Source organism: Spinacia oleracea, chromosome 2 (assembly GCF_020520425.1).
Source record: "Spinacia oleracea cultivar Varoflay chromosome 2, BTI_SOV_V1, whole genome shotgun sequence".
NCBI classification, from domain to species: Eukaryota; Viridiplantae; Streptophyta; class Magnoliopsida; order Caryophyllales; family Amaranthaceae; genus Spinacia; species Spinacia oleracea.
In genome coordinates this window covers 103,831,380-103,842,095 of record NC_079488.1, presented here as the reverse complement: position 1 = coordinate 103,842,095, position 10,716 = coordinate 103,831,380, and the positions used below count along the sequence as shown (strand labels likewise).

The following is a 10,716-nucleotide window of genomic DNA, read 5'->3' as shown; positions in this document are numbered from 1 at the left end:
GACATTCTGTAATTACAGTATATTTGAAGCAATAAAGTCCAATATTAATTTCTTCAATACAAATTTGAAACTGTTTAATGTCCTCTTTTAGACCATGTTTTTCTATTATAATGGTGAATGTTGGATTCTTACTTCCCAAGGGAATATTCAGTCATGTGTGAGTTTTCATTCAATCCTAAAATCATACTTGTACAAAAACCATGGAAAGATGTGGCAGGAAAAATGAAAGGCATTTTCAGGTACAAATAAATTCTTGGGTCAGATATCTCCGATCAGACCAGTCTGACCGAAGACCTACTGTTGTTACTCAAACTCGAGACACAGACAAATAAGAGAATGTGCATCAACCTGCGCTTTCTCTAGGTGCGTTGTTCCACGATTCCCTTCGTATGTACATGGTTAACTTAGTCGAACTTTAGTCTCATAGTTTTCGAACCAGGAGATAACATATATAATACGACTGAATAACAATCAGGACACGTAGAACATGGAAAGGAACTCAACAGAAGAAGAAGAAGAAGAAGAAGAAAAAAATTGCATTTTGATGTAAACGTTTATACCAGGTTGTTTCTCTAAGAAATTACATGTTGTTCTTCTAACATTTATCTCATTCTTACCTAACTTAGGGACCTTATGCCAGTACAGAAAAAAGGACTTCAATAAATTCATATTTATCAAAGTTCCATGAGGCATCATCTTCCTCAAAAACATTTCTGAGACCACAAAGGTTGTAAATATAACAAACAGAGATCATGGTAATCCATGCTAACTCTTGTTCCAGTCTTAAGAAGGGGTCAAAGGGTACCTAATGTCGCCAAATCAATGCTGGCTTCCTTCCTGCTATCACAATATCGTTGAATGATCGACCATTTCATCACTTACTTGAAGAGATACAGTTATGGTGGATGATTGTAGGTTCAGCAAAGGCATATCCTTCTTATATCCTTTTACCGCCCTTTCAGTCCAGAATTTTTTCTCCAGTTGCAAATAAGTTCCATACTATAGTGCCAACAATGTATAATGCTATTGACACTTTAAACACGTCATCCCAGGAGCCTATCAATTAGATTTTTTCGATCGATGGTCAGTTCAAGGAATCGCAGGAGTTGAGAAAACAAAATAGCGTACGGAAGAATGTATATATATACCTCGTTGAAGAATGTATCCAGTGGCAGCTGTACCTAGGACTCCAGCAAGAACACCTGCTGTGTTGGACAATCCCAGCAATACGCCCTGCAAATTTGATTTCAGATTTTTAAACAAAAATTATAGAGTTGGCAAAATGACCGAGGGAGATAAGAGAATAAGCCAAGTGCAGGACTGAAAAATAACATCTACTACACGTTGCGGGTCCAGATAAACTGTGAGACCTAGTATACATGTGATACACCTCAAGGTTTGGTGGGTTATTGGTAGGCTGGTAGTACTGGATCAAACACCTTACATCTCAACAAGGACAGATCCATGAGCCTAACAGGTATTTTCGGGAGCCTTAGAAACATTAATCCTTCAGATAGGGTATGTAATGGTGAAAAAAAAAATCACTTGGCAATAATATCTAGAAATCAATATAATAAAAAGTTAATTTTTCAGCAGTTGATTCTATTACCCCCGTGGCTCATTCGCACCACAGAAAGAAAAGAAATAAAAATCAGCAGCTGACTTTATTGGACAACAATAGATGACTGAGGGGTAAAGAATGATGAAAATAACTTACAGAATATCGAGGCCCAATGTCTTGGTGGTTGGAATACAATCCAGATTGCGAGAATGCGTCTGTTCCCTGTCATCAGAGTAAAATGTTATTTTCATTTTCAATTTCTAGCAAAGCTGACAAAAAGACACTATAGATAGAAGAAAAAGGCAATGCTACCATATAATTGAGTAAATCAGTACTTGTAAATCCTTTAGAGAGAGAATCTACAAATATTCAGGTCTTTTGTCTCACTTTTTTTTGGAGGGGGGGGGGGGGGGGGGGGGGAGGTAACTATCTAGATATACAATCACACAAAATTTTGAACTCCACAGCGTAACAAAATGAGAATAGAAAGTATACCTGACTGCATGCCATGCAGAGTACTGCTAAAGCAGGGGTTCTAACTTGACTTAGTACTGAAAGAGAGATAGCTGGGCCAATAAATCCAACTGTTTGCATGATCTGCAAAGAGAGCTCAGCAAGTTTTATGTCTAAACATTTATCATAGTATCATTAACAAATTGTTCCAGCAAGAATGCCAACTGTGCTCCAAATCACTCCACAGAAAAATACGCCAATTTTGCATAAAGGCATATATGTTACAGAAGACTCCTATAACGTGAAATATTGATTACATTCACATACAATATGAAAAAGGCAGCTCTGGTCCTCAAAACTTGATGGATCCTTTTACCAAGCTAAAGAGACAAAGATGAGGGGACATGAACATCAAACTACAAGCAATAAAATGTATGTCATGATCTTGCTTGTCTATTTTCCAAGTAATAGTTGAAAGGATCACCGGTGGACATATTATCAAGTTCAATGATAATTTACAAGTTCGCCATCTTAACTGTCCTCTCAAACGTACTTGCTTGTGATACTAGAGATTTTTCCATACCCATATCGGAGACTTCAAACAAGTAAATGGAAGTTCCAATCATCCTAGTAATAGAGGCTATGAAAATTTAACAGTCAGTCCAAGTTGTCGACGCATAACACGGCCACGGTAAGGTTACTAAGGTATTAATGATAAATAAGTACACCCTTGGTACACAGGTATTGATCATACTCCACTTTCAGGTTCAACACCTCTAACAGTCCAACTATAATGGAGACAGAAAGCATACGTGAATATGGCATGCTGACCTTACGAACTGAAGTAACAGAGAGGCCTCTGGTGATGAGTGTATCAGCAATCCAGCCTCCTATATTTGCAAACACAGCCATAGTCAACCATGGAAGCACACAGAACAGCCCAGATTCCATAAGGTTGAACTTCAACACCTGACATAAGCAGCTGAGTCAGATCATGAAAGCCCTTGACCATGTAAGTGATGTAACTACGCTAGCATTTTGAGAGAAAATGCAGAAGTTATATGGTAAAAAATTTCTGAGTCATAACTCCTAAGAACAGTCATATACTCATATGAATGGATCATAAAATCATAAGGACTAAAACTCAAGGTCAAACAATTAAAAAAGCAGAATCATTTCCCTGATAATCAAGAAACAGGAACCCAAAATTACATTCTCCAATATACATAGCCTACAGGGAACAGAAATCTGAGAAATTTACATTTTGTAGCAAGTAATGAAATTGTAGATTACCACACAATAGACACCATACTGAGATCTTAAATAAAAAGACTAATTTCCTCTGACGAGAGAAATGCATATGTACATAGATATGAAACTACGAACACAAACTGTCATATGTGTATCATTGAAAAGATTATTCTCTGCAATACCTGATTATAATACGTTGGCATCCATGTCAGAAGAATAAATGTACCCCAATTGTGGCAAAAGTGGGAGACTATGAGGGCCCAGACTGGAGGTTTTGATAAAATCAGTTTCCAGGGAATGACAGTAACAGGCTCCTTGGATACGCTGCCTTCCATGATAAACCTTTTCTCCTGGGGACTGAGTTCTGGATCTTCTGATGGTGTGCTACGTGCCTGTGAAATGCCAAGACAAATATAAATTTTTGAACTGGAAGTGCAATACGCCACACTTGCTTGGTAATTTCATTCATATAGACACGTGAAACAAACAAATGAATATAGAAAGGAAAGACGAACCCAATGAGATCTGCTTATCAGAAGAATACAGTCAGAATTTCAGACAACCAGAATGAGAAAATTGCAACTTAACATGGTCCAAAATGTTATTGTCTACAACATGCAATGTCATATGCGGTCCTGGTGTCATTGGACGATACCTGGGGACACCATGAACAATCCCTCCAAAACTCTGCCATACCCATTAAATGAGATTTCTCCACAAGGGAATTTCCTTTGTGGTGTCATTCATGGCCATTTGAGAACTGCAGTAAGTTGGATGGCTCTGACTCCAATGTGTCAAAAAATTACATCAGCCTCCACGAATAGTATCATATGTATGAGTTACAGCTTACACAAAACACCGTTAATAGGATTCAATAGGTGGACTTTGGGTGTGATCTCATTTATAATCCTTGTGGCCACTAAGGGACTCAAAGCAATCATATGAACTCCCCTCTTTTTTGTGGTTAAGAATTCCATGAGCCTCCTCAGGGGTTTGATGACGATGAGCTCTATGCTATGAAATTGTCCATAGAAAATAGAGCTAGCAAAGTCATTTACCGACAATACTTACATTAATAACAAACTAAACCAAAAATAATTCTCTGCATATAATTTTCCATAGACTTGCAAGAAATTAGCCCATTTCAAGAATAAGGGTTTCATGGAAACAACTCTTGGGCTTCTTATATTGGACCCCACTTGCCCCATGTAGGCAGGGCCTCATTTAAGGCTTGGGGTAATGGTCATGAATATGAGTTGAGCATCTTATATGCACTTTGCCAGATGCGATATTGGTCCACTGTCCTCAGCGTGTAAAGATCGTTTACTGCACAAGAAACCCCCCCCCCCCCCCCCCCTTTTTACCCTCTTAAGCTCTAAGTACATATACTGCCGAGTTGCATGCCTCAGACAACCCAAATGCATGTGTGAAAATTTTCAATTAAATCTAGCAAAACTGTTCATCTCAATTGTTCGATAACTACAATCTTAGCGACACAAAAACAAACATAACTACAGAAGGAAAAAGGGAAATAATGGTGCTTCGGAAAGATATTCAACTGAATGCTGAAGAACATTTCATCTGACCCATAAACAAAGATCACAGTAGGAATGAGGAGAGAATAATGATTACTTAGGAAAAGAGGAAAAAAAAAACTCTTCCAAAAGACTGAAACAAAGAGATTTAGAGCCGCAGAAGATTAGAAAATCAGAATAGTTAAATTATCATCTAATCTGGTCCAAAGTGACAGTACTGTGAGCTTTGTAAGCCTGGGACATCTAGTGCATATTACACTGAAGACTATGGTAGTAGTGGGTTATAGGATGGAAAGCATTTTGTCTTTTGCAATTTTACAGATAATCCATGCAACTAAAAGTTAAAGAGTCCAATATAAAGGCAATAAATGAAATTAACAGAAGAGTGGACTTACTTTAGCAAGCCACAATGCAAACCAGATGCTTCCAAGAGAGCCAAAGGAATAGAACACTGAAGGCCAGCCAAACTTGTGGATCAAAAATGGTGAAAATGCCAATCCTGTCACAGATCCTAGATACATGCCACTGTATACCAAGGATAGCGCTCGGCTTCGCTCAGACACAGGAATCCACTTTGAGATCATATTATTCATAGCAGGCATAGCAACACCCTGGAACATGGAATAATATCTTGAGCGACAAAGATACAAAGTATGGAGGCAGGGAGTTATTGAAATGAAGATAACAAAAAGAAGATGTAAAAGTGGTATGTTTTTAGCATAATGAATAAAATGGGCTTTGTTAATGGTGTCTAAAGTCAAAATATCATGGAAGTGTTCAAAGGACTCAGTGATTCTATATTTCTATCTGCATCAACTTTGATGAAAACAATATTTATAGGTACATTTTACACCTAGCAAGGACTAGGAGGCATGGGAGTTCATAGGTCACTTGCTCAAAACCTGTATTACTCTGAATCATCACAGTGTGTTGCATTAACTTTGACAAACTTATATATATTAGTAAATCACCAATTTATATTAGCTAAGCAACAACCATACGGCCATTGGCCAAGCAGCATTCATAATTTCATTAGCACACAAATGTCTACTTCGGAATAATAGCAACTAAATAATACAGCAAGGTATTTCTCAGATTCTAGTTATGCCTATGATCCATTTCAACCCAGTACTAGAACATCATTATCCACTTTTAAGAAAGACTAATGGTATTCCCTGCATAACCTAAGAAAGAATAATGGTATTCCCTGCATAACCTGTGATAGTATGATGTTGTCCAAGGCCTAAGCTAATCTTCTGCAACTTAGATGCTTAGTACAACAGATGAACAAATACTACTTACTAGCACAACTTAAATAAAAAATAGATGCACTTAGAATCTTTATTGCACAAAGTTTTGTAGGTGCTACAGGCCAACCTCGCCAATCCCCATAAATGCACGCGTGATGAGTAAGCAAGGCAGGTTTATTCTTGCAGCAATAGGAGTCAAAATTGTGGCGATCGACCACCAAATCACTCCAAAACCCAAGACAAGCTTCCCACCAACCTTATCTGCCCATATACCTCCAGCAATCTGAAATCAGAAAATTCAAATAACATGTTACGAAGGGGATAACATAAGCGGGAAGTAACCTGATGATGTTGATTGAACTTTTTCACATATGGGCAATTACGGACATGACCTGCAACTCTATGGACATGATGCAGCTCTATACACAAACATTTTTCACCAAGTTTCCCAAGCATATTATACAGTGAACATAATTACACAGAAATGAATACTCTTTAGACATACAAAGTCAAACAAGTGGGAATAGTAGTCAAATTATGGAGAATAAAAATGTGCCAATGGCCCTAAGCAACTTCATATCTATTGCAGTTTGGTCAAAAGAATTTTCTTAGATCACATTTCCCTTTAGATAATGTTCAGGCAAGCATAGTCCACAAAATTATTTTTCTAGCTCACTTCCTCGGTACATTCTGTGCTTAAATTAATAAATAAGACATGTGACTTAGAGTGCAGTGAATTTTGTATTCTCCACCAGAATGGCTAATTAATCTGATGAGACAAGTTCCTTAAAAATTGTGTGTTTCCTAAATGGGAGCATAAGTAGTGGACACAGATAGCATTTACAACTTTGTACCTCACCCTGAAAATATGGTGAGGGGGATCAACATTGTAATTTATTTGATGGCAAGCAAGGTGGATGACTACTGGAAACACAACATCACTACGTCAATACAAACAGCTAATTAATGCAGTAGACAAGGAATACCATTTGTTTATTATCAGATTGCTAATATATGTCTACTACTGATTTTTGTATGCTTTATAAATTCACACACATTAAACAGGAATATCTCTCTCTTATGATCCTAGTGTTAGATTCTTCATAAGCATATCTAAACTTGCTATTAAGTGATAAACAAGAAAGTAGCCCAGAAGTTTGACTTTTGCAGTAGAAGTAAAACCTGCGTAAGAAGATATCCCCAAAAGAAGGACGACTGAATCAAACCAACAGTTGTGCTATTCCAGTTGAACTCCTTGGACATCGGAAGAATTGCAATACTCATATTAACCTGCAGAAGATTTTTCAGTTAGGCTAGTGCTTACTTTATTATCACATCAATAACTGGATACTATGGGTTTCTTAGGCAATAAATATCAGGACAGTCAACGACATCAGGATGAATAACAACTCACACGATCCATGTTGCATAACAGAAATGCTGCAAAACAAAGTAACACAATAACCCAGCGCTTTGGTACTTGAGCTGCCTTAGGTGCACTTTGGTCAGGTAACACAACTTCACCTGCTCCCTCAGGTGGCCCCAGTGATTCAAAGGCCGGTTCAGTTATGTCAAATTCCTCAGACTTGTAATAAGCACGGACTCCATTACCCCTGACATGATTGGATGTTGGCTGCTTACTGTTATCCACAAGAAACTTATTTAGCGGTCCTGATGGCACCAATGTTCCGCTTCTACAACAGGATTTAGGAGAGACGGGGAATCTAGATGCTCCTCTAACCCTGTTGACAGAACTTGTACAGAAACGTTCACGTGGATGCTTGGAATTTCTGGTGTCTGAGGCATTTATAATGCATACAAGTGAGCAATACGAACATTTAGAAGTAAGACAATTTTTAGTCACACGGTGAGATGTTCTGTTCAGCAGTTTCCCCTGTCCACAGAGCCCAATGGAGAGACCAAAATCCTCTTTCTTGAGATGTGCTACATCATTTCTTTTCTGACATACTTTACCTACAAAATATAAGAAGTGGCTATAAAGGATTTGTAAAACACTCACTACCAAAAATCTTGTCACTAACCCAATTTCATACCAAGTTAAACCACTCTCGCTGACAGATGCATTACTAGTTACTACAGTATCACAAATCAAACACAAAGCTCCAACACAAATCCAATCTAACAATGATGTACCGCACTAAGAATTTGGTAAGTTAAACCTAGGGATCCTTAGCCATCATAAAGAATATTGCAGCTTCAAAAGTCTCATTCTCTAGTCAAACTAGAATCATCATTTCATAGAACCACGTCTTTATACACAAATTGGCTATCAAACAAACTACATAATCTCGCACCGTAGAAAGATACGGTATGCTACTCCTTGTGTGTCTACTCTTAGACAATAAACAAGCATACTATATTAGAAACCGAACTGATTACGGCTAAACTTAGACTTTTGACCAACATTTTGTGAGCTTCACCACCGTAACAATAATGTTACCAGTTGAACAAATCAAAGCACGAGTCAACCCAATCGAGGAAGTAGACAGAAGACAGATAAAAATAATATCTTTTCTTCAACCCTGAAAGAAACTTGCCAAGACAAGGTTTATGGAAGCTCAAATGTACACAACCTTACTCCTAACCAGCTGTTAATCGACAATACGGTTCCTCGGTTTATGAGTTATGAGTCTATGACCTTAAGGATTAGGTGGAATCAGCAATTCTAGACTAAAAGCCAACATGCATCCCACACTCCCACCTACAAGTCATAAGCATCGTCATCCGTAATTTTCGGAGATTTAAAGGGAAACAAATCTTTTTCTTTTTTTTTTAAATAACAAATCTTAATCTTAAAACAAAGTTTGAAGGTCAACTCCCAAACAACCTCAAATCCTCAATGTTCCAATAGCAATGCATGTAAATATGCCATAAATCATAAGACTGCATCTGCATACAACCACATTATCCTAATTCCTAACCTCGTAAAACCCGCCATTGTTGCTACTAATTGCATGGCTATTTTTCTTACTAAAAATGAACTTCTATGATCTAATTCGACTTATTTTAATTTGTAAATTCAGTTTTAATCAGTAAAAATCAGTTTACGGCCAAAAAATAGAAGCTATAAGCATCGCAATCCACATTCACTGGTGGCGCCGTCAAATGAAAAAATTAAGCAATTCCATTTCCAGAAAACCCAAATTAGTAACACAGGTATCAAAATTCCAAATTAAGTCAACAAAGAACAAAAGAACAAAAGAACGAAAATTAAATTAACAAATAAAAAAATTACGAAAAACCAGCAAAAACAGAAGATGAAATTCTCAAAATTACCAGTTGAAAGAAAAGAACCAAAGCTTCGATGAGAGATAACACCGCCAATTGCCATTGTTACCGGTACGAATTAGCGGAATTCGACACAATTTAAGGATTTCAATTCATTTCAAAATTTTGTTTGTTTTTGGTTGATATTTGAATGTGCGCAATTGAGCTGTATATGTGAGCTCGACGAACACTTGGGAGATGATAAGCTTGGGTGAGTATTTCAGGGGGAATATCTCATGGAATTTTCCCGCTTCCGTTAACTATTTCAGGTACCATGTGGACGATGGTGTCTGGGTTCACGTTTTGACACGTGGCTCTTTACCTTACCTATACACCTCCTAATCTCATCAATGCCCCCATTTCCCCTTGATCACCTACTTTAATCAACACATATATTGCTAATCACATATTAATTATGCGTACCAATTGCATGTTGGTTCAGTGGTAATTGGGGCTGAAACTTGGTAGTGAACACTCGTGTTCGATCCCCCATTCCCCCGCAATAACAATTGGGAAGGGACTGAAGCCTATCCACTCAGAGCTCGCCCCGAATCCGAATTATCTCTAAGGGTGAATCGAGTGCTAATACCAAAAAAACACATTAATTCTGCATACTAATGAGGTCTTGACCCGATGATAAAGACGGAGAGTTTTATATACGATAGATCACGGGTTTGAATCATCTTTCCTCCATTCGGCCATCTATCTATCTATCTATTACATTATACTAAAACAGACACCGGGAATGACACATGTCATTTCCTGGTGCAAAATGTTCCAGCCAAAAAACCATTTCCTAAAAAATATTTCTACTTTATTTATTATTTTATTTTCTATCCTTTTGTATAAACATGTTGTATGAAAAATAAAATAATATAAGATTATAGATTGTATAAACGATTTTAGTAATTTTTTTGTCAGATCCGCATATCAATTAGTATTCACTCAATTTACTCAATATTTTGGTCAAATTAACATATTAAGCATATCAAATATTGTGGTCAAATTATCATATTCAACATGTAAAATATCAATTAAGTAATATGTAGTAGGGGGGGGGGGAGGAATTCATAGGAGTATTAGATGATTAAATGAGTGCGTTTAAGATTTATTAGTTACGCACTAGCTTTTAGTGATAATATATTTCAGTTAAATATTTTATAAAAAGATGGTCAATAATAATTTTCGAATATCCATGCGTGCACGGGACCTGATCTAGTTTAACATAAGGCTATCACTTATTATTAAAAACTTTCACTTTAAATACTTTGTATATGATTAGACAAATTATCAATTAATCAGAATTATAATTACTAAGGTGGTTCTAGAGTTAATTTGTACGTGGAACGAGTCAAGTCTGTTTGGTTGATCATCAGGC

The 10,716-nt window shown here is 37.1% G+C and overlaps 1 protein-coding gene across 1 annotated transcript; it reads right to left on the bottom strand.

The window, feature by feature from the left end:
* Positions 1–518: 518 nt before the first annotated feature.
* Positions 519–9,689, bottom strand: LOC110789722 (ascorbate transporter, chloroplastic). The gene is made up of 11 exons (XM_021994435.2): positions 9,348–9,689; positions 7,465–8,024; positions 7,233–7,340; positions 6,178–6,333; positions 5,196–5,411; positions 3,448–3,657; positions 2,846–2,983; positions 2,057–2,158; positions 1,718–1,783; positions 1,149–1,233; positions 519–1,056 (listed from the first exon to the last, which is right to left on the bottom strand). Exons 1-11 carry the CDS (start codon positions 9,400–9,402, stop codon positions 959–961), a joined length of 1,794 nt encoding a protein of 597 aa, XP_021850127.1. The 5' UTR covers positions 9,403–9,689; the 3' UTR covers positions 519–958.
* Between the last annotated feature and the right edge of the window lie 1,027 nt (positions 9,690–10,716).